The 27,886-nt window shown below is 43.6% G+C and overlaps 1 protein-coding gene across 39 annotated transcripts in view; it reads right to left on the bottom strand.

The window, feature by feature from the left end:
- The window catches only part of ANK3 (ankyrin 3), a 336,323-nt gene that overhangs the window by 138,034 nt on the left and 170,403 nt on the right, over positions 1–27,886 (bottom strand). For 4 of the 39 annotated variants that reach the window (XM_083614399.1, XM_083614361.1, XM_083614367.1 and 1 more), the window contains exon 1: positions 12,542–12,718. The exons of 28 other annotated variants lie outside the window; for them this stretch is intronic. In XM_083614399.1, the coding sequence (XP_083470525.1) occupies positions 12,542–12,565 (24 nt within the window). In that variant the 5' untranslated portion in view covers positions 12,566–12,718. Of the gene's footprint in view, positions 1–12,541; positions 12,787–15,825; positions 15,982–27,886 lie in introns of those variants that run through there. 7 more of the 39 variants (XM_083614355.1, XM_083614358.1, XM_083614369.1 and 4 more) reach the window with 5 other exon arrangements.

The following is a 27,886-nucleotide window of genomic DNA, read 5'->3' as shown; positions in this document are numbered from 1 at the left end:
TGTGAAGCTGGCCTCTCACTTCTAGACTTCTCAAGTAGCCAACTGCTCCCTCATAAGACTTTATTCTATCAAGTAACCATTACCAGGGGTCTAAAAAGCATGTGAGCTCTAGATTCTGCTGCCAAGGCACCTGCCACATTCTGGCAGCTTCTGTCCACAAGCTATCAGGTTTTGTGCAGGGGTGTCCCCAGCTTCCCCCACTCCCAAAAAATTCCACCCTGGCTCCTAACCTTTCTCTCCAAGTATTATCCTAGCTTTGACTCTGTCATGCAATATTCCTCCAGATTCTGCCCTGGCTTGAATAATCTGGATGTCCTTTCTTTCCAATGGTGGCTGGTGCCCATTGGCAGGTAGGGAGGTCAGCAGTAGGTGGCGCTAGAGGCAGTGACAGGCAGAGCCAATGAGTTCTAGTTCTGTCCCCATCCTGCTGAATATTAGCAGGGCAACACTGAGACTAAGGAAGAGGAAGCTGGTGGCCAGGAACACCTCCAGGACTTGATATATGTAAGGAGGGAGGCAAGTAGGGGCTGGCTGATGGGGCAATGACTCATTTACCCAAATGAACCAGCCTTCACTGCCTCCTTCACTCAACCACATGCTGTCCCCACCCAAAGTGGCCCTTATTTCTGAAATTGCAAAACGAGCAACCTGAATCACCCCCAACACTTGCTAACTGCTGTGAACAATGCATGTTATCACAGGAGGCAGGTAATGCTAAAGCTCTTTCAAACAACCAGGCACATGGGCACGTATATAGAAAGCCAGCATTTTGTCAGGATTATCAAGGATCTCAGGGACCTTTTTCTGTCACAGTGTTAACAAGTTGCCGGTTTGGCATAGTCAGCAGGTGGGTTACAAAAAAAAAAAATCTCCATCAGCAGTTTTCAGCAGTTTCTGGCCAGAGAGGGGAGGGATGGTTCAGGCAGAGGAATGCTGTTGATAAAACCCACTCCTCAGAGATAGTGGGATCCAAACTAAATATAAAACAGAGACTTAACATGGGCAGCCTTTCAAAGTCATTGCATTTTTACCCCTCCACTGCTTGTGGAGTTTTTGGCAAGTCCAACTTTTCAAACAACCCTGATGTGAGAAGCCATCACAATTACCTCAGCCATATAACTAATAAGAGCACAACATCCCTAACAAGTTGGCTACCCCTAGTTAAAGTCTGAATTTATTTTCCCTGTTTTTTAAAAGGTCGCCTTGCCCTTGTGTAATGGTTACCAGCTTCCCACTTGTGTGTTGCTTTTACTTTGAATAAAAGACACACGCATACACACACCCTGCCACCGCCACCACTGCCGCCATGACATTTTCAAGTACAGGAGTTTTAAAATTAAAGGTTGTGGCACGGAGTGTGGGAAGTTCGATGGGGATTCTTGGCTTTTTCACTGAGTGCATTGCTAACATTTCTTTCTCATTAGGAACAAATGATTAAAATAGAAACAAAAACAAAAAGAGGGAGTCTTGGCTTTTGATTTTGTAAGGTTGCATACTACTTTCTAAGAAAGGGGTGGGCAACATGGGCCTTCCAGATGTTTTGGACTACAACTCTCATCAGCCCCAGAAAGCATGGTCGGTGGACAGGGATTACTGGAATTGTAGTCCACAACACCTGGAAGGTCCTATTTTGGCTAAGCCCTGTTCTGTGAAGTAAGTCTCACGGAAGTGAGTGGACTTACCTCTGAGTAAGCATGCATAGGATTATGCTGCACACAAGTTTTGTCATGGTTATCAAGTTATCACTTGCAGAAACCTCATTGAAACATGAAATCGAACTATTGTACTCTTGGATAATTCATTTCTGCACATTTCAGTAGGTCTCCTGAACGACAAGTTCATGCTGGACTATGGCCAACGCCTTTCAATCTTCTGATGTTTGGAAACCCTTAAGGCTGAACACCCAAGGCAAAACTTGTTTGTTCCATGTTGTCCCACAGGGCTACCATATTTATTCATTCGTTCATTCATTCATACACACATACCTCTGAATTATAAATTCAAGATTATGCAGCAACTTGTGGTTCAAGCTCTCAGGCCCTGCCAGCATCAAAACATTTATTTACTGATAAGAGTCTCATATCTTCCAACCTTTCTCCAATGAAAATAGAGGTGTCCCATTCAATAACAACAACAATAACTATTATAGTTATTGTTATTATATTTATACTTCAGCTACTCTGTGTGCCTTCCAACATATATAAAAACATAATAAAACTTCCCTATACAGGGCTGCCTTCAGATGACTCCATACCCTCCAACATTTCTCTGATGAAAATAGGGACGTCCTAAGGAAAAGCAGGACATTCTGGGATCAAATCAGGAACCGAGACGGCTTCTGTAAATCTGGGACTGTCCCTGGAAAAAGGGACACTTGGAGGATCTGGAGTCTTCCATCATTAACTGGTATGCTTTCGACAGAAGGGGGAACACAGTACCCAAGGATGCTCATCTATCATGCCCTGTTGCCCCAGGACCAGGATGCACATGAGATGCACATGACCATCAAGAGACAAAAACTGCCCTTACTAACAGCCTAATGGTAAAGCACATGTGGGAAGGGGGCAAAAACGGCTGTCCACTGCCAGTTACCTGGCTGCTGGACTATTTCCTTGCTTGCTTCCCATGCCTGCTGGTGCAGCTTGTTCTTGCCCTGCTCTGTTTTGATGTAGCCCACCTCCTGCTCTCAGACTTCTACCTCCATCTTGGATCTTTTGCCTGCAATATGAATTTCACAACAGCCTGCTTCCTCTGCCATTACTAACCAAGAGCTGCTGCCATTTCTTGGAGCCAGATTCCACAAAGGTCCAGAAACCAAGCACTTGATCCTTTGTGATTAGTTATCAATGCTTTGATTTTTACAGCTCTTCCCAGGTGGCTCATAAGACTTCTTATAAACTGGAAATTGCATTATTTGAGTTGGGGGTTGGGGAATAACATACACTGAAAGTAAAGTTCACCTAGAAAATGAAGGTGGAAGTCAGCAGTGTAAAATCCCAAAGAGAGAGATTCTCTCTCTCAAGTGGATAATTATTCTTGGCATGCTGTTATAGCCTTTTTGCACGTTCTGCGATTTTCAAATTGTTTGAATGGTTGGTCCCATACAGACAGAACACTTTAGGTTGCTATTAGAGCAGTTTTTCAGAGGAAATAAAACACAACACCCTTTCTTTTCAAGTGTCAACATTTCTAAGTGGTCAATTGTGTTCTTTTAATTGCCACTGTACAAAGAAAAGGAAAATGGGTGTCTTCTGACCAGTCAAATATTGAGCAAATAATGGGGCTGGGACACTGATCAAAACTGGCTGCACTGTAGATGTTCAACGTTGCCTTTCCCTGAAACTGCAGCTTTCAATGTGCTTAGCCTTGCTTAGCCATGCATTGAATATGATCTCATATTCCCTTTTTACATTAATTATGGAGTTCCTGTAGCTGCAGTGCAGATAATGGCAAATTGGAAATGGTCAGAGAAGAAGCTACAGTCTGTATGGTATGCTCACACATAAGGTGACTGATGGTTTATCACTGTACCTTTTTCACATCTAATAATGATTGGTATAAGCTGAAGATAATTATCTTTACTTAATTCAGATACAGTGGTACCTCGGGTTACATACGCTTCAGGTTACAGATTCCGCTAACCCAGAAATAGTGCTTCAGGTTAAGAACTTTGCTTCAGGATAAGAACAGAAATCTTGCTCCAGCGGCGCGGCAGCAGCAGGAGGCCCCATTAGCTAAAGTGGTGCTTCAGGTTAAGAACAGTTTCAGGTTAAGAACGGACCTCCGGAACGAATTAAGTACTTAACTTGAGGTACCACTGTTACAGCATAAACATTCCAGCTGTGGTTTTTTTTAATATAGTGTGTTTTCAGGGGCCAGCCCAAGACATTTTGCTGCCTGAGGCAGAAGATAAGTTGGCACTTCTTCTTTCCATCACCAGACTGGTAAGTGAATCTTGGTTCAGTGTTGGACAGAATCCTACGGTGCCCCTGAGGCGAGCAGGAGAGCTTACAAAGTGCATAGCAGATGCAGCTCCAACACCTTATTGTTACTGTGCACACCTCAGGATTTGCCACCTGAGGTAGCTGCTTCATTCTGCCTAATGGTGGGATCCGGCTATGTGTAAACATGCAAAGTAAAACGCCAATAGTTCAACTCTGATTAAGCACATGGAGAAACTGGCTTCCATCCATGGAAGGGAGGGCAACCTATGTTGCCCCCTGCCTCTGGTAGCAAAATTTCTTGGACTAACCCTCACACACACACACACACAGAGGTATGTGTGTGGTTGTCTTGTGTCTAGTGTGACATACATGGGGACACTGTTATCCTGTGAGATGTTAGATAGCTAACTGGATTCTTTTAAATTAAAAAAAGTTGTATTTTATGCTATTGTAATAAAGCTTGATTCATTTTTATATAACAATATTTATATGCCGCTGAATAATGTCCAAGGTGACTCAAGGCTCTGACAAGGGCTTTGAGCCCAACTCTTCCTGTCTAAAGCAAATACGCTTCATCTCATACACCACGTAACTTTCAAACTTCCTCAGAGAATCCTCTCCACAGCTGTTTGCCTGCTTGGGAACCATCTTTTGGGGGTGTGAGAGGTGCACCTGAAGGTTGACTCTAGGGCTCAGTATTCACCATACCGTTAAAGCTCATCCAAAGTACATTCATTCTCTCAAAGTGCTGTGGTTTGTTAAGGGTTGCCGGGAACCGTTACGTCTGTGAGGGGTAAACTGCAGCATCCAGAATTCTCTGAGAGAAAGAATGTGCTTCGTCTGTAGGGCCTCTGTTGCCTTATGCAAACTGAATGTGACGTACACACAAAATGCCACAGAAGCAGAGGAGAATTGGAAAGTGGCATTTAAAGAGTATTTGGGAAAAACGTATCTGAGCTTATGGATCTTCTCACTGAGATCCACATGCCAAGCTCTGCAGGACACCCAGAGTTTATTTATTTTTTAAAAAACTATATACCGCTTGATCCTTTTTAAAAAAAAAACACCAAACACCCTCAAAGGATTCCTGGGAACACAGTTGGAAAACTATGGCCCTACACCACTACAAAAACAGTATTTATACCATTTTCATGTTATTTTGAATGTTTTTGTGGTATTTAACATTACTGTCATAGCATGGGTTTATTAAAAGAGCATTAGATTGTTGTTTGGCTTCCCTACTCCACTGTAAACATTTGTTGTGCAGAGAAACCTCTAGTGGGTTCTCATTGTTCTTGAACAGAACACATTCTGGCTTGTCTCCCAACAGAAGGATACTAACGTTTTTCATGGAATGGAGGTAGCAACCCTATTCTGAAGTGATGAACTTCTGTTTGAAGTCTCTCCTGGTCTTGCTATGTACAGCATGGAAGAAATCTTTGTACACAAAAGCTGTAGATTATGTACATTCTCAACAGAGAAGAAACTAGCCCAAATCTAGCAGAGCCAAAAGCAGAAAGGGTCTGCTAAACACACAGCAGAATGAGCTGGTAGAAGGGACTGCACCACTTTCTCCACTTGCAGAGTCTGATACCACTTGAAAACAAACGAAAGACAAACAAAACAGCTCTCTATAAACAAGCGCATGGACTAACACTTTCCTTGTGGTGCTCATTTTCTGTTTAGCTGAGAGTCTTAATGTAGAGAAGCATTCAAAAATGTGATCCTTCTCCCACAGATTGAAGTGGTGCAGTCCAGGTCGCGGGTTTGAGCCCCACGTTGCATTGCAGGGGGTTGGACTAGAGGACCCTTGTGGTCCATTCCAACTCTACACTTCTTTGATTTTATGACCACCTTCGGTAGTGGGATCCACAGGGGCAGCAGATAGTAGGTACTGCTAGTCTCTTTTCAGCTTTGTTCCCAACGTAGATCTTTACATCCCTCCCTTGTTCCTGATGCAGATATTCACTCACCCCTTCCTCCCTAGCAGGGCGGAGGCACCATTTTGTGGTTTGCCTCAGGTGCCAAAATGTCTCGGGTCGGCCCTGCTTGGAAGAGCACATTGCTTCTGTCTACTTCAGCAAATTTATGCCCCCAAATTTAGGCTCTTTTTTTTTTGTCTTAGATCTTGCCAAATTTGTCACTCAGCGAAAATAAAAACGTAAATTATCTTCTTTAGTGAGCTATTTTGACAAGGGGCAATCAAGCTCAACACAGGATTCCCATCTACCAGTTGATCCAAGATTTTACGTCTTGACAAACTTTCTTGGTAGCAAATGGATTTGGCTTTCCAAATGCTGGAGAGAACTGGCTGGGCTGGCCTCCCACCCCGTCTGGTATATAATGGAGTGTTCTAGAACAGACTTGAATGGGATGTACTACTGGACAGAAGCAAAACAATCCACACCCCTTTAGCTCCTTCTGGGAACAAAACCCAAGGCGACAACTTGAAAACAAGAAAAGTAGAAACCTATCAAGACGCTGGGGGAATGTGTAGAACAGAATTAAACATAATATTTGATCCCTGCTAGAGGCATGCAAATTGGGGTGGAGGCAGGCAGAGCAGTTGCCCAGAATTAATTTACCTTCTTCTGGGGGCAAAGCCTTGAAACTCCTCCAGATGTTTTGGACAACAGTTCCCATGAAACCCTCTCAGTGGGCACACAGGGGCTGGTGGGAATTGCAGTTCCAAACATCTGGAAGGCACCATGCTGCTTTTTCTGGACAAATTTTGTAACCCAGATTATTGCCTTTCTATCCTGAAATGAACTAAAAAAGAAAAATAGCATCAATAACATCAAAATGTTGGCAACCTAAAACTGAGAGCAGGTGTTTGCATATCTCTCTCTCTCTCTCTCTCTCTCTCTCTCTCTCTCTCTCTCTCTCTGTGTGTGTGTGTGTTATAGATTAACATTTTGAGGTAGTTGGGTCATTGCAGTCTTATACTTGGGAGGCAGTAAGTGGAATCCTTATTTTCCTGAATTTGTTTAAACTGTTATACTGTATTTATTATTTTATTTAAAAGATTTATAAGCTGCAACCTAAAGTAGCTTGCATACAATATTAAAATGCAGAAACAACAATAGCAAGCTAATTACAAAAGCCATCATACCGTGCTAAAAAATATAAAAAGTCATAAAACCAGCCATAACACAGAGGCTAATAAAACCAGCTTAATAAACAAATTCAAAACCATTCTCACCATCTGCTGATTCACTCACTGGGAGGTACAAAAGCAAAAAGCAAAAACCAAAACCAGAGGCAGAGGATTTTATTACCAACATTTTACCTCCATAGTCTGTTATTCAACCTGGCCATTGCTATATTATTTCATTTCTACAGCAGAGGCCCTGATAATTCTTTTTGCACGGAACAGTTAACTATAAAATGACATTAAAATACTGTTTTCTGATGACACAAAGAAAAAAAAAACCAAAGCATTGTTTTCTGCTACTTTTGGGAGTTCCTTAAATTTCTTGCCAGTTTGTATATACCCTGTGCTGTTTGAACAGATTTTTGTTTCCCCTTTAAAAAAACAAACAAACTGAAAACCAACCTTGTTGGGCAGGGACACATTCATATAAAATAGATGTGACTTTAATCCTTTTCTTTCCAAATAAAATTTCAAAAAATTGTGCCAAAATTACTTAAAATCTATTCCATACACTGCCTTGGTGCTGCTTCTCAGGTCTCATGCCACATCAACAACATTTTAACTCAGAAACCACACCTAGCAGGTACATGCCATTGCTTTCCATGCCGCACCAGCAATCTTTGAATCAAAGAACCATCTCGTTTTGGGTACTGTGTGCACTGCTTTTGTTTCTCTAACTATTAGAGTTTTAGTTGAGATGATGCTCAGCACACCTTCCTCCACTTTTTAATTTTTTTTATTTTTTGCAGAGAAGATAAATTAACACAACATATCCAAGTTGGCAGCTGTGTGTAGGTAGCAGTACAATCTAATATTTGAGGAACTCAAATATGATCAGCTATTGCCTCCCCACCCTTGCCCATCTTCAGCTGGGAAACAAATATAGAATGATAAGAGGAGGTCGACCTTTTATTTGGTCTTGTCGCTTTGCGAAACCACAAGTCAATTATGTGTTTCTTCTTGGGCTGAGTCAGATTAACAGTGGGAAGGGGTTAAACTGTCGGGTAATCACCAAATCAAATATAGTTTTGATTCATATCCATTTTTGAAGTTAATATGCTTTAAGAAGGGACATGGGTGGTGCTGTGGGTTAAATCACAGAGCCTAGGACTTGCCGATCAGAAGGTTGGCGGTTCAAATCCCCGTGACGGGGTGAGCTCCCGTTGCTCGGTCTCTGCTCCTGCCAACCTAGCAGTTCGAAAGCACGTCAAAGTGCAAGTAGATAAATAGGTACCGCTCCGGCGGGAAGGTAAACGGCGTTTCAGTGTGCTGCTCTGGTTCGCCAGAAGCGGCTTAGTCATGACCCAGAAGCTGTACGCAGACTCCCTCAGCCAATAAAGTGAGATGAGCGCTGCAACCCCAGAGTCAGCCACAACTGGACCTAATGGTCAGGGGTCCCTTTACCTTTTTATGCTTTAAGAACAGCTTTGTAAGAGGAAAAGGTGGCCACCCTGTGCAATATTTACTAGACTGCTGGGGGCTGCCAGAGAAGGGGTGGAGAGTTCTGCCTCTTCTGCCACAGCCTACTGAACTTCCATGATGGTGCAAGAGAACACAAAAAGCTCTCAATCAGTGACGGAGCTTCATGCTCTGGCACCGGGGGGGGGGGAGAGCAGGCGGGGGCAGGGCTGGAGCGTGTCCCGGGGGCGTGGCGCACCACCCACAGGGGTGTGGCGGGCACCCTGAGGGTGTGGCACGCTGCCCCACTGGGGCACCCCACTGGGATTGCGCTGCCAGGAATGATGCGCTCCCCCCGCACTCCTCTTCCTCTGCCACTGCACTCAATTCCTCCTCCCACCAACCTGTTCACTTGCTACCAGGCTAGTGCTAAAATACCATGCATCTTTAGAACAAATCCTCAAACCAAAGGCAAAAACTCTCCCTCTTTAGGTTCTATAGACCTTTAAAACAAACTAACAAAACTATCGCTTATAGGTTTTGCTCATAAATGAGTCATATCAACAGAAACCAATCATCAAAATAACAAATGAAGACTTTTGCCATACCTTTTAATGATTGTGCACAGGCCGGAACTGACATAGTGACATATTCAAAAGTCACAACTTCAAAATGTGACACAATGATTTTCAGCTGAATCAATTAATAGACTTTTAAATGGAATGTCACTCTGTTCTCTGCAAATTGCTGTAAGTCAGAATGATAAAACTCATTTCAATGTCATTGTTCCCTCTATAAGATAACCAGTAAAAAGAGTTACTCATTGGAATTAGGAAGGCTGAACAATGCCCTCAGATGTACTCAAAGTAAAGAAGGCGGTGACATTTTTCCTAAAACGTTGAAAGAAGCAGCAATAAGGAACTTAAGTTCTGGTAATCAAATGTGCTTTATGTTTGACAGTATTAAACAAATAATAATAATGTTTTTTCAAGGAATGCCTTCCCCTGTATCTGCCTACCCATGCCATTAGATCTGCTGTTGGTCAGTGGATGGGGAGGTCTGCCTCATCCCACCACTGGGGTAAGTGCATGATATACGGCCTTCTCTGTGGTGGCACTGTAACTCTGAAACAGCTTCCCCTGGCACTGTTATTGGTATCCCAGTGCCAGACTATGACCCACCTGTTCACTTAGGCATTAATGAGCTGTTAGTCACTGCTGGACTAACCTGCTGGACTAATCTGCTCTGGCCATCTGAAGTTGCTCTGTCCATCAATATATCTGATAATCTGCTTCAAAGGCTTTTTAGCAAACTCAGCCCCAAAACTCTTTACATATAAAAGTCTAATCTCCGCACTGTGGATGAAACAAACTGCTTCCAAGAGTGATTCCTCATTTCTTCAAAGGCTGTCCTAAGAGAAACCAGAAATAGTTTCAAGCCAACGTTTACTGTCATTTTATAAGCCACTGTTTGCATTGCTGTTATTGCCAGTTCAGTTCCGCACAGATCAACAGGGACATTTCTGAATAATGTGTAGATTTAAACATCTCCATCTCATGTCCTACTTGACTAAATCACAGGTTGCTCGGGGCATGGAGGGGTGTGAGCAGGAAGTGTTCTACAGTCTAGTCAAGCAAACTTCTGAACCACATCAAACCTCTTGCTCCCTCCAATAAGCATTGAATATTTAAAGCTGCAACAAGCGAATATTCAGACAACATCCTGAAAACGTATTTCCAATCAGAGTTCCTACTTCTTATCTATTTTATGCTCTTTAACCCTGGATCCATTTTTGGATTAACCTCAACATTTTTAGTTGTTGCTAGTCACACAGATCTGAACTCAACAAATTCTAGAAGACAGGTTTTTTCCCTGGAAATAATTATTTACTACTACAGCCCAGTTTTAAAAAGCAGTGGTCTGTTTCTATGTTAAGCAATGCTCATAGTTTTGATCCATTTTCCTGACAGTTCCAACATATGCCAGGGTACAATATTGAAGTTCACAATCCCTGTCTTCATTCCATCAAGTGAGGACATAAGACACACTCACTAACATTTCACAGATAGAAAAGGGGTCTTGCTTGTAATGGAGATCACTGCCTGATCATGACCCCATTACACACTCCAGTAGGGAGGGGTATTATTCTTCCTTTATTCTTATTCTGTTATTCCACAGTACCTTGTCCTTTACCAGTTCAAAAGGTTAAATAGGATGTGTTCTTTCGGTAAAAAATATATTGGGGTGAGAGGAGGAACGTGACACAAATGGGACTGGCCAAGAAAGAAAGAAAGAAAGAAGAAAGAAAGAAAAATTGCAATGTGGAATGTTTCTGCCCTCCGCTAGGATATTGTTTCATTACCTCTTCCACCCATCCTTCCACACACACCATGCAACAAACAGAATTCTGCAGGCACTGAGCATGTGCAGTTCTCACTGGGATGTTTCGGGGGTCCCCCCCTTATTTTCACCCCTCCTGAATTTTTTGTACTTCCCCAAACCTTGGGGTTCCACCATGCTTGCTGATACCTCACCTCTAGTTCATGGGTGATACTGTTTGGGCTGTATAAGAACACACACTTTGTTTGCGGGGCAGTTATAATGGAATGAGCATTCATCCTGATTCGCTTGCATGGTGTTTATATGTGTCTGATTAATCATTTGTTCACCCCTCACTTTTCAAGTTTAAGTTTATTTCAAGTTTAAGTTTATTTGTTGTGCTAGGGCAACAGATCACTTCAATCCACTTTAATTGAGCAAACCTGAAGCTCTAGCATGCACTGGAATTATTATTATTATTATTAAATTTATATACCGCCCTTCATCTGTAGATCTCAGGACAGTTCACAACATAAAATCACAATATAAGAAACACAAATACATAATAAAAAGAAGAACAAAACCAAACCAATAACACTCCCCCCGCCACACATTTAAAGGGCATCGTACGTCAATCAGCCAAAGGCCTGGTGGAAGAGGAACATTTCCCCTCCCACAGAATGCTGACAGTCTGGAGGGACCCTTAATTGTGCTTATATTCTATCTTTCCTCCAAAGGATCCAAGGGAATGTATGTGGGAGCTGTTTCAGTTTATCCTGACAACTATCTTCATGAGGAAAGTCAAACTGAATGATGGTGACATGCCCAAGGTCACTGAGACAGCTTCACGGGTGTTTGAAGCAAATCTTCCTGCTTCAAATCCGATGCACTTATCAAGTCCAAAATTCCACAGCTCAGTGGTAAAGAACAAGACTTGGGTGCGCACAGTCCTAGTGCAATCAACGCCTAGTGTCTTCAAAGGATAGCGGGAGGCTGGTGTGTAGGGGACCTGCTTAAGACCTTGGAGACCTGATGCCAATCAGAGCAGATATTACCAGGCTGGATTAAACAACAATCTGACTCAGTGTAAGGCAGAGTCCCACATTCTATGTAACTAACTACTACTCCCGCACTGACTCTCAAGATGCCTAAACCTTCCCCGGAGGACGAATATGCCTAAGAATTGAACCCAGGACATGTCACAATCAAGGTAAAAGTCACGCTGCCAACTCTGCAAGTTTATTTCTAATTGCTGTGAAACTTTCCCAATGTATAAAGTGCTTTGCAATTTTTAGGTGGGAGAAATCTCTTTTTCATTCCAGTAAATTTTGACTGGGGTCAAAGTATCCCCCGCCCCCCAATTGATCAAGCAATACAGTATACCATGTCCTTCACATTTTAAAACACCACCACCTAAATAAAAACAATTAATTCCAAACTCAATTATTTAAGAAATAGTCTCTATAGCTGAGCTGCCCCAAACCTACCCATATAGTAAGCCATTTCCTAACAAAACCCCTTACAAATACACAAAGACCAGCCTACATCAAGTTAACGCTTCTGAACAGCGCTGTCTCTGAATGACCCACACAGCAGTTCAGCAAAGTCTGTGGATTAGATGCTGTTTCTGTTCAACGCCTTCTGAAAGTTTTAGCTTTATAACAAATCAAGAAACAGTCCGTCTAATGAGCAACATCAGTATTAGAGAAGCAAGCAATTACTATACCCTTTCGGAATTGCTCCCAGCCATAGTGTAATTCACATCGCATATTTGCGTCCTCTGTTCAAGCCATCTCTACACGCACTGACAGCCCATCTAGCTCCTGCTCAGCCTCTAACAAAACACCACAATTGCATTAATGCCCATGAACAGTGTGCAGTGGGTCAGCACACTTCCAAAGCCTCTGCTTTAGGGCAGAACAATTTCAGCTTCAACCTAGTTCATCTGTACACATTCCACCAAGTGTAGTTTGGCTGCACAAACAATCTACAACACAGGCTTTAAAAGAGAGATATGCCGGCTACTGAGACTTTCTGAGTATGCAACATGATCTATCCCATGAAAGCTGGCGTAAAAGCTTTTCTTTTGGGGTCGAAATATGCACACAAACCTTTTTCACATTTCTTGTGCATGGCTCATGTTCTGCACAGCTACTGAGAACCTGGGTTAACACCTTAAGAAAAGTATACTTTTATGAAGTACACTAGGTTAATGTATTAAGAAAAGTATACTTTTATATTTTCAAGTATACTTTTAAGAAGTATGCTTGAAAACCAACAGCCTAAACTTAAATATAGTGAACATAAGCAATGCTGAAACAGCACCACTCTGTATTTTAGCCCTATGTTTTTAGGTTCAAAATATGTTCTTTGCTTCAGCCTTTAAAACAAATTCCCTCTGCCTTCTTGACAGTGCATGGATTAAAGAAATTATTTCTCTCCTTGCTGGATCAGCCAAGCATTGTGTTTCCAACAAAAGTCTGCCAAGTGCCTCTGCAAGTTCACTAGAAGGGCATAAAGGTTAAGGTCACCTCCTGCTGCTTATTCTCAGCATCCAACACCAAGAACCATACTGCCTCTTAAGAATGGAGATGCCACTTGGCTCTCCTGGCTAATAGCCAGCATCAACAGACCTAAACTGCATGGGTCCGTGTACGCTTTTTAAAAGCTACACACGCTAGTGAATGCAACGATTTCGCCACAATGCATTCCAAGCAACGGGAACCCAATGAACAATATATTCAAGAATGCAGCTGGCACCAGCCACAACTGGCTAGAAAAGACTTGGGACGTTGCAACTGTAGCTCTGAACTTCAGCTAAGCCTGATTGTTGCAAACTGGGTTTCGATCATGGACAACGGTCCTCCTTTCGGTGTTCTGGCTTGCCCTCCAGGAGCCCTGCACCAATAGTTACACACACAGTGGTACCTCAGGTTAAGAACTTAATTTGTTCCGGAGGTCCGTTCTTAACCTGAAACTGTTCTTAACCTGAAGCACCACTTTAGCTAATGGGGCCTCCCACTGCCGCCAGAGCACGATTTCTGTTCTCATCCTGAAGCAAAGTTCTGAACCCGAGGTACTATTTCTGGGTTAGCGGAGTCTGGAACCTGAAGCGTCTGCAACCTGAAGCCTCTGTAACCCGAGGTACCACTGTACTCCAATTGCCTCTAGGAACAGTTCTGGTTTCTGTCTCTTCCTGGTGTCTCATGGCCCCTATTTTGCCTTCTGGGGTAACACTCAAAGGGTTGTATTAGAAAGTGCATGTGTGAAAGATGTACCCTCTTCCTCAGGTCTTCCTGAAAGTTAAAAATCTGGATGGGGGGGTGCATCTTGACTCTGTGGATGTACATGAAAGGGCACACACGTCTCCACACTGCTTCCATTCTGTCTCCCCTCCCCCCTCCCAAAACACCTCCTCTCTAGCTGGTGTATGTTGCTGAGTGGGTTTGGATTAAAGCTGTTCTATTAAAAGTACAACCTGACCTATTGTAAGGTTGAACGCTTGGTTACACATTCTTAGGAAACGGTTGCAGTCCTCAGCACACCCTGCTGCAGCTTGCGAAGTCGGGCTATTGCGCCCAGGAAATGAGCACAATCAATGTCTAGCAGGCAGAGAAAAGCCTTAGCATGGGAACTAACAGACATTACTAATGTGTACACATCCTAATTTTCTTTGGTCAGGTGTTGGAGGGTATGTTGCTATAATACAACCTGAAACACAGTAGCCTGAAGTTGAAGGATCAGGACAGGGGAGGAAACAGTTTGTGAAAACTCCACTCCCAGGGAGGTGCCCATATCTCTTTGTGCAACTGATGCAGGGAACTCTGCATTGACTTTCACAAGCTCTGCTGCCCCTTGTGTTATTGTCGCCAGCTGTTCTGCACCGTAAATTAATCTGTGGGTAATCCAGCAACTAAAGCTGCTTTTGAAAATATGCTTACAAAAATTATTTCAGATACAATAAGATCACATATCATGATTTATCTGAGCTGATATTGTCCCCCCACCCCAGCTTAAATGCAGTGTGTGTATCTGTGTATTGATGCATTTATGTGTGTGTGTGTGCATGTTATATACATACAGAGATATATACACGCACAAAAAACCACCTAACTACACATAGCCACCCACACAAATGTATGCATGAGTACTCATCCAAGTTCATTGGCATTTAAACAAGACTGTGCAAGACAATATGGTTGTATTATTCCTTCCGAATTATTTTCATCACCACAATTCATCATGTAAATACTGCTGACCTTCAGGAGGAATTTATTCTCCTTTTACCAGCAATACCTGAGGAATAACAACCTTCACTAGAGCGATTGATTTTTGCAACTATTGTTGTTCTACAGGAAAATCCATTATATCCCTCCACGATCCCTCCCCAATTAATTGCTCAAATACTGCATAATGTGGTTTACAGGATTGTGACCTAATCTTGCGAACTAATGTTCCGACGAGAAATCCTGTCCACCTAAGCACCACCTCTGAGGTCATAGGATAAATTGCACCACACGTTTTCAGGATTTTTGATTTGATTTCGTATCTGCAGCATCAGCACTTTTAGCTCCCTTTCCAATAACATATGTTTCAATTCAGCCAGGTATGGCCGTTTGATATATTAAGACCTTGCTAGAATTTACCTGGTAAAATGTCACAAAATCAAAAGCGTTATAAAATAATATTCACCCAAGGTATTCTAGGCCTCTTGACACAAAACAGCCCATGTTTTAATTCTTCCAGAATCCCTTTATGCAGCATCCTGAACACACCATTTCGATCACAGCGGAAAACGATCTTGCATCATTCAGCTTACAGATGAAACCGAACACAGTCAACAAAATTAAGCCACTAGAGTCATGTGAACATTTATCTGCAAATAGATAACTGCCCTGAACGTTAAAAGTTCTACTCCTGCTAACTAAAACAAAGCAAAACACACATTATTAGCTTACGAGTACGTATAAATCAAAAGTCACTCTTGTTACAGCATCCGCAAAGGCTTACTTGGTCCAGGAAGCCTTCTCCCTCTTCCACTGCCATTTTCTGTGGCCAAATATGAAATATGATGACTCAATTAGTTAACACTTTGGACACTGCATTACAGCTAAAAATAGCCACCAAGCAGGAAGTGCCGATTTTTTTTTACAAAGCAACTAAGCTTGGTCACTTGTTAGACTTCCTTAACTATTTTTAAACTGCAGAAAGACAAGCAAGAGGATTGGAAGGCAAGCAAAGGAGAGTTAGCCTGGGATTCCTGGCTGCTGTGCCACAGTTGTAATCTCCAGCCATTCCCTGAATGTGTAACCGTGATATGTAGAATACCAAAAATAGCCACCAAATCAGCTGGTTCGAAGAACACTGTTGGTAGGTTGGAATCCTTCCTGAAACAAGCATTTGTGGTTCTGCTTATCAGCTGCTTCCTTCTGAAAAGGAGACTGGTTTGGCCTGTTTTTCAGGGGCAACAAATCAGGGATTTTCCACTCACCCTTTTCAAGCACCAGAGAAGGCTGCTCTTTTTCTTATGTGCATGCTTAAACAAACAACCAAACAACCCACTAACCAGCTGCTTATTTATTTATTCTTATTTAACATATTTTGCATGCTATTTAATTGTAAATAAAACCTCTAAGCAATTTACAAACAAACACACACAAAGATAATAAAGGTCAAGGTTAAGCAATTTCATATATATGTTCATCTCTTGTATGTGTGTTAAAAATATGCACTGCAAACTAAAATTGCAGATTAAAATGCCTGTCAACTTTACATTCTGGGTAGCCTTGCTTCAACAACAACAAAAAATTAACAGGTGCCAAAAAGAGAACAGCAAAGGTGTGTGCCTGTCTAAAGTCAATGAGCAGGGAGTTCCAGAGTAGGAGCTGCCAAACTAAAGGATTCAGTGTCTATCAAAACCAAAGCGTGCACAAAATGCCAACAAGCCTAAAGCAGTCAGTCGCATTTCTGCTTTGGAGAGCCATGCAAAGAAAACCCACAGCTGTTACCAAGTGCTGGGTTAACACCTAAGTTTCTCCTTTGGGGAAGGACCGTACCTGCACACCCAGTATGCAGACGGCCCCAGCCTCAACCCCCAGCATCTTCAGGTAGAACTGGGAATTTGCCCCACCTGAAACCCTGGACAGCTGTTGCCAGTCAGTGTAGACAGCAGTGGTCTAACTCAGTAGAAAGCAGTGCTCTATGTCCCCAAATGTAATGGACCAGGGCCTCTTGGGGAAATTCTTCAGGCGCCTTTTGCCTTCCTCTGTCATTGTATAAGAGATGTAATTAGAAATTATAGTAGGAGGCAGCTGCTAACAGGGAAGCCCTCTTCCTCTGTCATGGCCAAGGCATTTAAAAACAGCTTCGTCCTCCCTGTCAGTTGCTCCAAAGTTTACTCATGGTCTCTGGCAGCTGTTGAGGTGGCATTACGATAATAATTCCCAGGAGCGTTTTCATTCTAGCAGGGGGAGAAGGTGCACAGAAAAGCCTGTACTACTACTTTTCCATCCTTATTTACTATTGTACTTCTTCTTCCTTATTTACTATACCTGACTCGTTCCACCCACTGTTATGTTGAACCTTGCATTAATTGGGACAATTTATGATTTCTTTAGGTCGGGATGGAATGAAACATGACAGCGTACATACATAAATTAGAGCACAGAGGGAATCAGACAATAAAAGGAGGGTGGGGAAAGAAATGTTCTCTTTATTATGCTGCTGGTGGTTTCCAGAGATGCCATTTGAAGAGGGAATAGAGAGCGTGGAGAAGCTACCTTCCCCTCATTTTTAAGGAGCATCTATACTTCTAGGTAGGGACGCGGGTGGCACTGTGGGTTAAACCACAGAGCCTAGGACTTGCCGATCAGAAGGTCGGTGGTTCGAATCCCTGCGATGGGGTGAGCTCCCGTGGCTCGGTCCCTGCTCCTGCCAACCTAGCAGTTCGAAAGCACATCAAAGTGCAAGTAGATAAATAGGTACCACTCCGGCGGGAAGGTAAGCGGCATTTCCGTGCGCTGCTCTGGTTCGCCAGAAGTGGCTTAGTCATGCTGGCCACATGACCCGGAAGCTGTACGCCGGCTCCCTCGGCCAATAAAGCGAGATGAGCGCTGCAACCCCAGAGTTGGCCATGACTGGACCTAATGGTCAGGGGTACCTTTACCTTTTATACTTCTAGGTGTCTACCGTAAGTGATGAAATGGGGCAATGCGCTGCTCACTGCGATATGCATTCAAGGCACAAATGCTCTTACTCTGTTGTTTTTTTACCTCCGTTGATGACATTCGCATGGTTATTATGACTGATTTAAGATGACCATGGCAAACGTTCTTAGAATACACTGGTCAAGGGGTTAGGGACCTGTTTTTCAGGCTGTGGGCTTCATTCCTTGCTGGGCAACTTCATGCCAGTGGTGGAAAGGGCCAGAAAAACATGCAGGCAGAGCAATGGATGCAAACTTTTACCTACGTGCAGTATGCTAATTCCCCATATAGATCCTCCTTCATCCCTAAGCTGTGACCATGGTTTCAGAAGGTCTCTACGATACAGTTGACTCATCATTTCTGTTGCTGCTTTAAAGCAGAGTTGCAGGGACACAACATGAACAGTGGCTGCTCACTATGTTTGGAAAACAAGGCAGGCAACAGCAGCTGGAAACAATGCGATGCGTTTTTGGAAAATAGATATTATGAAGTCAAAGGCATGTCTAGTTGTCATTAGGCGGCACTGTTAACTGTAAGTGGTCTTGTGCTATATCACCATACTGATACAGAGAAAATGGTATCCAATTTGATGTGACAGACTTTTGGAATTTCGGTAAAATGCATTGACTGAAACTTCTTTTATATCAAAACCTACAATTTCAATCTAAAATACAGTGAAATCTTAGTACTTTGGGAATTCCTGAGAAGCTGTGAGGCTTGACAGTTCTTCCTGACAAATTTTGGGAAGGTTTTACCTGCTGCTATCACAAAAGGCCCACCATGTCTATGCATTATTTTTTAATAATATCAAGGTGTCCTTCAGTGCATATTGGGGACAGGGAGTGGTGGTGGCCTCAATGTTATGATAGTCAAATTCTACCTCAAAACTGGGCTCCCTTGAATTGCTCTCCTAGTAGGAAGGAAAGTGGAGACCAACTAATTTGGAAGTACTCATAAACAAACTCACAAATAGTGGTTGGACATGATAGTGAAGCAGCTGCCACATGTGGGTTTTTTTTAAAAAATAAAATATACGTATGGAGGCTTGCATTGGGCCTATCAGCAATCCTAGATGTGATCACATGGGTTTGCAATTCCATTGCTTTGGCGCTGTCACCAACTCTCCCTCAATCCTTAATTATGACTTTGCCTCCAAGTTGTATTCTTGGATTCTTTTGATCTCTGCAGAAGCAGAGCTATAAGGTCATGAGATAATTAGAAACCTCACAATCAGCTCTACATCTCAAACGATGCTCAATTTTGTCATAACAACGGGGAATCATTACTCAAATGGCAACCATTACTCAAACAGTCTAGCTCATTTGTGCCTGTGACTGCATTTCTTCAAACCCTTGAGGAGGGAATTAAAGAGTGCTCCAAGGCTTATGAACTAGGTAATCAGGAAAGCTGCATAAATTATCCATTACGGAAGGGAAATAAACACCAAGAAGACTTACTTGAGAGGCTTGCAGCAACTTGGGCAGAAAGCGTTCATATTGGATTTACCCGAATATAAAATCAAGGGGTGCCTCGGGGGATTTCTATACCATCTTTACCAACAATTTGTATACCATATTTCAAAAGGCATGAGAAGATACCAGTGCAGTTTACAGTAAAACACAGTCCAAGTGAAAGCCTTAAAATGAGCAACTGCACAGCCTCTGTTTAGCAACTCATTGTGAAATAGGGGAGTTCTCAATGCATGTGGAGCTCACACACCTGACATCTGGAAGAGGGCCAAGTTGCAGCGTAACTCATGCATGCATTCTTAGCTGCCTCTCATTTGGATGCCCAAAGCCGCCATATGGCCAGGTGACCAGAGGAACATCTTTCCCCCAATGCACGGCTGCTTCCATGCTAGCCAAGTTTTTCTGGTATTGGCACCATTTGCTTGCTCATTCATGCCTGAGAATCCAGACAAGCTCCCTCCTGAACCACTTCAATCCTACATTTCCCTCAAGGGCTAGTTCGTAGTGGTTTTTAGAGCTTAGTAAGAAGCAGCGGGACGTGGGTGGTGCTGTGGGCTAAACCACTGAGCCTAGGGTTTGCCAATCGGAAGGTCGGCAGTTCAAATCCCTGCGACGGGGTGAGCTCCCGTTGCTCGGTCCCTGCTCCTGCCAACCTAGCAGTTCAAAAGCACAAAGTGCAAGTAGATAAATAGGTACCGCTCCAGCAGGAAGGTAAACGGCGTTTCCGTGCGCTGCTCTGGTTCACCAGAAGTGGCTTAGTCATGCTGGCCACATGACTCGGAAGCTGTACGCTGGCTCCTTCGGCCAATAAAGCGAGATGAGCGCTGCAACCCCGGAGTCGGCCATGACTGGACCTAATGGTCAGGGGTCCCTTTACCTTTACCTTTAAGAAGCAGCAGTGCAAGCTTTCAGCATTGATTTCACACCTGGTTTTAGTGGTACAGTTAGGTAGTTGAATACTCTTGATCTCATGTTCTTATAGGTGGGGCTGGAACTGTATGGTAATCTGTATTTTATACATATATAGCTTATTTCAACATGTAGTATGTGAACCCTGATGCATTTGGGGCCCCGGACTTCTGCCCCTAAGTCCAGCACAACTGCCTGGTTTGGAAATGCATTTGGTGATGGTGAGTAACCCTGATCCCTCAAACAGTGGCAGGCCTCTGCTCCCATCCATGATTTGCCTGCTCACCCCTCTATCATAACCCTCAATTCAACACCCAACCACCTCATTTCTGATATAAAGCAAAAGTAAGTTGTGGGAATTTGGGCTCCAAACCACTCCTATCAGGGGCACAGATGTTTTCTTTCATTGTTTGGGAGTCGGGTGAATCAATCACCACTTTCTGCTACTACTTCCCTTTCCACATGCATTGCTTCCTCAATGCTTTCAATCCTTTCCTCTCAATGCATGTAACTATTTCCTGTGCACTCCTGTGCTATATATAGATGATGATAGATACATAGATGGATAGATAGATATCATGCAAACCAGATACTGCACAGCAATCTGAAAAGTGTGAGCTGACAGTTTGAAACTAACTGACTTTGAGTTTTTCCACACTTCCTGGGCTGGGGAGGGGGGAAAAAACCACCCCAAGGTGCAAACACAGCCAACAGAATAATGTGGCAACAAACACAAAAGAGAACACCTACTTGTATGAATGAGAAAAACCAAAAGTGCCCTTCATATGCATATTTAAATATATGTGGGAGAATGGGCTACTCCAGTCTATTCTGAATGGTGAAAAGTGGATTAACAGTTGAATAAGGCTTCTATGTGGAGAAGCCCAAAGTTCATTCAGATCAGCAGGCAACCTAGAATGCAGGAGATACCAAAATAATAAGAAACAACAAACGTGTGTGGCACCTAACAAACTTATTAGGGCATAAGTTATTGTGGGGATCAGAGTCCACTTTGTTAGCTGCATGAAATGCCATTCTGAATTGATAGGCACATATATACACACAAGGCTGGTGGGAGGGAGGATAGAGAGAAGAGAGGTCAGAAGGAAACAGATTTTCAGCTTACTGAAGGCCTCTACTCTTTGAAGATGTCAGGAGATGTTGTGGTAAGAAAACTGCAAGCTGAGAAAATCTCTTACATAACCAGGATCACTGGCTGAGAATCACAGGATCAGCATCTTGGAAAAGTGATCTGATACCATAATTCCTGAAAAAGCTACAAAAGCCAATTAGGAGGGAGGAATGCTGAAGCCAAATGATTTAGACAGACTATTGTCAGATAAATACTGTATTTCCTGTAGGGTTAAGGAGATGAGGGAGGGAAGGAAGAGAAATAGTTTAGAGCAGCACCAAACATGTTCTTGCTCATGTTAAAAGAAAGAGAGAAAGACAGACAGACAAAAGAGTAAGGATATTCATTAATCCCTCTGAGTACCTGAGACCTTTAGCCAGAAGATACAGAATTAACAATAATTACCGTCTACCTCAAAGTATCCCCACAGAAGCAACAGTATACAAAAAAAGCCCTAAATTTATCCTGCCTCCACAGGAATATCTTTGACATTCTGGAGCCTCCACAATAAAGGCCACCGCCTGTGTGCCTGTCTGATGCAGTTCAAGGAAGCAACTAGTATTATGAAAACTATAATGTCACATAATGCTAACTCTCAGCGAGAAAAATTAAAATCACTGCTAGTGCCCAAACATTATCAACTTCATCATTTTTCATTGCAGCACTACATCTCTGACTGAGAACCCTGGAGCTCTGAAAATCACCCAGCTATGGTGGAACCTGTCTGCCACAGAAATCTTCAGCCACTCTGCGTTCCCCCTATGCTCACTATTTTCGTTAAGGTCTCATGGACAACTTGGAGGAGCCTAAGAGCATACCCTCCAACATTTCTCTGATGAAAATAGGGATGGCCTATTCCATAATAATAATAATACCACAAGCATCTGACTGGCTTGCCTATACAGGCTGCCTTCAGATGTCTTCTAAAGGTTGTATAGTTACTTGTCTCCTTGGCTTGGGGGTCGCGTGACTCCTTACCAGCCAACAATTCTCTGATGAAAATTGGGACGCCCTAAGGAAAAGCAGGACATTCCAGGACCAAATCAGAAACCAGGGGCTCCGTCTGTAAATCCAGGACAGTCCTTGGAAAATAGAGACACTTGGAGGATCTATTAGAGGTTTGTTATTAGAGGTTTGTTATTAGAGGTTTGTTATTAGAGGTTGGGGGCATCCCAGGATTTCAACACAGTTTCCAAAGGATTGCAATCTAGCTCCAGAATATCCTGGGGTCCCAAGGAAACCCTTTATTTAATGTATTTATATACCCTTATTTAAGGCTACCTTCTCCCAAGCAAACCAAGCAACCACCATGTGGCTCTTTAACTCCAGTTGAGTGGGAAGAGCAGCTGGGGCTCTGCCAGAGTAGCAGCTAGAAGTTCATAAGAGGAGTGTGGGAATCAGTTGCCAAGAGGAGATCCTGCCACAGGGGGAAGCCCTGCCCCAACAGTCCTTCTCAGCTCCATCCCCACCTCTATAACCAAAGCATTCCCCCCCTCCAGAAAGCCTGCTGGATGAACAGAACAATAGGTGTGCTATAGCAAAGGCCAAGCGCTGTCTGGGGGCCATCTAGTGGTTTCTTGAACCAGCATAAAAGCAGGCGGCGATCCCTCCACACATCAATGGCTAGTGTTTCTGACATCCTGCCAGGAGCAGAGGACAGCTGGATGACTTGCATTCCAGCCAAGGCCCACGTTTTGCCAGCAGCACACAAGTAAAACAGCCTCCTCCTCCTCCTCCTCGGCCCCTACTGCAATGGCTGATGGCTCAGTACAAACAAAGGCACACCCTGAAGAGCTATTACTCGCTGCAGCGTTCCCTTCTGTGTACCACACAAGCTTCTGCAGCATCACCCACACATCTGGGAAAGCAAACCTCCCTCAAGCTAAATGAGCAACTAAGAAAGGGAGAGAGAAATTAGGGAAGGAACAGAGCTCATTGCACCCCCTTCTCCCACCTTCTCGGGGCTGAGTAGGAGCAAAGAGAGGGAGAAAAAGATAGAGAGCTACTGCCAGAGGCAGGGAGCAAGGTCAGAACTTTTGCCTGCATCCCTGCAGCAGGCTGTGACAAATTATGCTGCAGGATGCCTAGCCTTGTATGAAGTAGCTCCGAGTTCCAGAGAGCACAAAAGGCAGGGATTTCAGAGCGCGGGGGTGGGGGTAGGGTATTTGTACAAGCTTAAATAAAGTAAAAGTGATCTTGGACTGCTTGCCAGGAAAAAGCTCATAGGCCACCGAGTGACCTTACCCATGTGATTTCATGTCCTCCCCACAACAGCTGAAATGTATGATTCATCATTAGGAGGGTGAGAGATGCAAGGGAGGGGAGCTTTCCTATCCCTTTACCAGGGGTGGAGGAAGGGGTATGCGGTGAGTGCGGACCACCCCGGGTGTCACCACTGAGGGGGGTGACAAAATGCCGGGTGGCACTCACTGCGGGGCCTGCAGTGTGGCTGAGCCACACGTCTCTCCTGGGAGACAAACAGTGGCTTGGGCGGGCGCAAGCTCCACACTGCCCAATCTGTCTGCCTGCTGCATCCCCCCTCAGCTGTAGGGCGGCTGAGTGGGAGGAGGCAGGCAGACTCCGGAGGCCCCACGGTGTGCCCCGCCTCTCAACAGGCGCGCTGCCCCAGGCGCCCAAGTGGCTTCCTCCACCGCTGCCCTTTACAATCGTACAGAAGAGGGAATTCTGGCAGGTGTCAATTGACATGCTGGGCAGGAAAACCTTTTCAGGAGCCCTGTCCTTCTCTACTTCCCATCAGCTTATGTTATTTATTTTTATTTTCTACATGCATATCCTGCCTTTCTTCCAAGGAGGCTCAAGACGGCGCACCTGGGTCTCTCTCTTCTGCCCCCTGCAGCCTCCATTTTATTTACATGATTGGCATAATTGTGGATGCAATTGCCATTAAAAAACAACAACCTGTCCCTTGGATGCAAAGGTACATTTAATGTCATATGTACTTTGGACTAGGGTCACAACAGTTGCACCAAAAAAGGGGGGGGGTAATGAGAGTGATGCTTATAGCTGTTGAATGTTTATCCTGCTCAGATGGTGCAAATCTGAGTTGGCAAACCTTGTCATTCTAGGTCTCCTGGGAATGCATGCCAAACAAACAGCAAGACAAAACAACCATGATGTTCAATTAAAAACAAAATGGTAAATGAAAACAATATTTACTGAAATACAAATCCTAGTTTCTGTATCTGTCAACGCACCATGGTTTACCATTCTTAATAGGAACAGAGTGTGGTAAAAAAATGGTAAAACATGTGAGAGATTCAATACAAAGAACCTTAAAAAGAAATTGCCGTACTCAGGTACAAGTCTCGTACTCAGGTACGAGTCTCAGGTACCAAGAAGATCATTCTACATGTCCAAAAGGGCTTTGAGTCTGCATTTCCCAAATTGCAATGCCAAACCACTTTTGAAACTGAAGAGTAGTTCAAAAGCAGTTTGAACAGGGGGTTTGCTGTTCAAAGAAGAAGAAAAATCTCAGTGGACATGCCCTAACTCTAAAGTGGCTTCTTTGAGTATAGTTGAATACAGTTGCATGTGCAAAGGGTTACTGCTAATATCTGCCATTTTCTGTTCCATGTGTGTGTGTGTGTGCGCGTGCGCGCACACGCTCACATGCGAGTGGCATGCTCACACGTGAGTGTATTCAATGCCATCCCATACAGAAAGCAGGACTATGAGTGGCAGTAACATATGGAAGGGGTGGCAGGGAAGCATCTTGTCACACAAGCTTCTGCACAAATAAGCAATTTCATGTACAATGCACATCAGTGATCTGAAACTGCATTTATTAGGTCTATGTGTTCGTGATGGTCAAATGGCCAGCCTGCACATCTGAAAGAGGAACAAGAAAAATAGGCTTGCCTTTATAATTTTTAACAGGGGCTGGTGCACAGCTAAGCATGTGCTGTGCAATATGACCAGAGATATTCAAGGACTGCAACAGTCCTGTTAAGGGTGAAAGTTCCATTTCTATATTGTTGATTAAGCATTCTTAACTTTCAGTGCAAGTGCACAGCAAGACACACACATCTGCAGCCCCCAACCTGTTTTGAAATGATCCATATTTTTTGTTATTATGTGGCCCGCTTCAAAAAGAAAAAAAAAGAAAAAAAAGGCTAGGTTTGCCATTTACCAACATTTTAAATCAGGGGTAGATAACTAGTGTCTCACCTGTTGTTAAAGGGCTCCAAATTCCATCAACCTTGGATGAGCACAGCCAACACATGGGGGTGATGGGAGCCGTAGTCCAATAAGATCTGGAGGGCCACAGGTTTCCCTTCACTGTCTTAAATAATGATTTTCATTTCACAGGCACAGTCCATCATGAAAACGACGGCCCATTTTTGTTCTGTATTATTATACACTTTATCTTATTCTGTAAGTTCATTATGCAGTTTGCCCTGTTGAATATGTATTGCTGAATATGTATTATATTAATACAATATTAAAATGTAATCTTCAAAAGATAAATAAATTCAAAAACGAAAAGTAAAAAGAAAAATGATGAGGTACGCCTCCAGGTTTCGCAAAGGTACAATGCAACAAAAGGTGTGAGCAAGCCCTGGGACCATCCGCTTTCTGGTACCTGCCTCAGTAAGCTTTTAAAATGTTAGCAACAAGAAGCTAAATGAAGAGCAGGTGCACAAATGCCTCTGGGAGGGATGTATTATGCATGAGGAATCAGCCACTTCGTCACATTTTAGTTTTCACCTGCTCTTGCAGTGTGCAGCTGTGTCGTGTTGGCAACGTCTGTGTGAGCACTGGGAGGACCTGGAGATTTAATGCTTCTCATCTAGTGCTTGATGTGTGCCAGTTGCGATTATTCACCAGACTTTCCCCCTTTTCATTTTGGCCAACTTTCATGGGCCTTGGAGCTGGCTTATGCCAAAAGGCACTCAAAGAGTATGCATTTTACCCATGGAGTCTACAGCCAGGCTGCAACATCCAGACCTGTCATATATTGAAGACTGGCCCCTACATAGAAGCTGAGCACTTCCATCTCTTCCATTGCCTTGTAACTCCTTGTCCATTCTTGGCTGTGAGTCCTAGAAGACCTGCTCCATGCCTCAGAGGCCTTTTCTCGTCTGGCCTGGGAGGGATCAGACTGATACCAGCTACAGAAGCAGAGGCTTCTGAACAGAATCTTGGGGTGGTATTGTTTATGCAATTTGCAGGTGGGGAGGGGGGTTGTTGCAAAAAGGGGTGTGTGTGGAAAAAAAGAAGTAAGAAGAAGGGATGGAAATGGGGAGGAAGATGAAAGTGGGGGTACAAAAGGGGCTGCAGAACAGGATGGGCTGGTGTCTTCATAACTGGGCAGACGAAGAAAAGGATGCTTAGCAGTTGAAATGTGTGGGAGGGGGAAGATGCAGGAGGTTATCCACAGGGTTGTCTGTGTGCAAGGGGCTTGCACAAAAGGAGGAGGAGGGGAAACATGGGAATGGGAGCAAATGCAAAAACAAGGATGCGAAGTGTAGCTGCAGGATAGAAGTGAAGTGGATTCAAAAATAAGTTTGGGAAGATGAAAAGTGGGGTTAGTGATGGTAAGGGGTGTATGTTAAAGTGGGGAGGGGGGTTGGTGAGTGGAGTGATCAGCTCTGTAGAAAACCACTAGTGTATGTACAAGCACAGATAAAACATGAAGATTAAAACAAGCCATTCGTAGCTCTGCTGAACGACAACCAAACAGCTACAGTGATAGATGCTGCTAACCTGAGATTCTACTGTAATTCCAATTCTTGTAATAAGCTCTTTAAATCATCGTCTATTTATAATTACTAACAAAATACCCACTGTTATGTTATTCGGTGTATGTTCAGGGAAGGATGGTAAACTGCAAAGAGCCCTAGCAGGGCCAATCCAAGTCATCCCCCGCCCCCTGCCTAAATGGAAGGGCAAGTTGGTGCTCCCCTCTCATTCCATGTCTAGAAGTTTATGAGACTGGTAGTTGAACTGACTTCAGGACTGGTGGTGGGTTTGCAATCTGCTCTTGGGAACAGCAGACTAGAAGTGTAACATAGAGCTATGTCCTCTAACAGCTTTCTGCCACTTCCTCTTCTGCTGCCACCCCCAGAATCTGCTGCCTGAGGCAGTGGCTTCACTTTGCCCAATGATAGGGTTGGCCTTGAGTCCTAGTGAGCTACAGTGATAACCAAAAGCCTATTTATTTACAACATCCAAATATTAAAAGCATGTTAGCAGATGAGATTTTGATTAGTCATGATTATCTTCTCTCCCCCTCTCCCTCCCCGTCACTCCCATTTGCATTTTGAACCAGTAGTCCTTGCCAACACCACCCCCAAAAGTCAAAAAGGAGAGTGCAATTTCAGTCTTTCAGGCTC

Source organism: Podarcis filfolensis, assembly GCF_964270895.1.
Source record: "Podarcis filfolensis genome assembly, chromosome: 5".
NCBI lineage: Eukaryota > Metazoa > Chordata > Lepidosauria > Squamata > Lacertidae > Podarcis > Podarcis filfolensis.
This window is presented reverse-complemented; position numbering and strand designations above follow the sequence as displayed.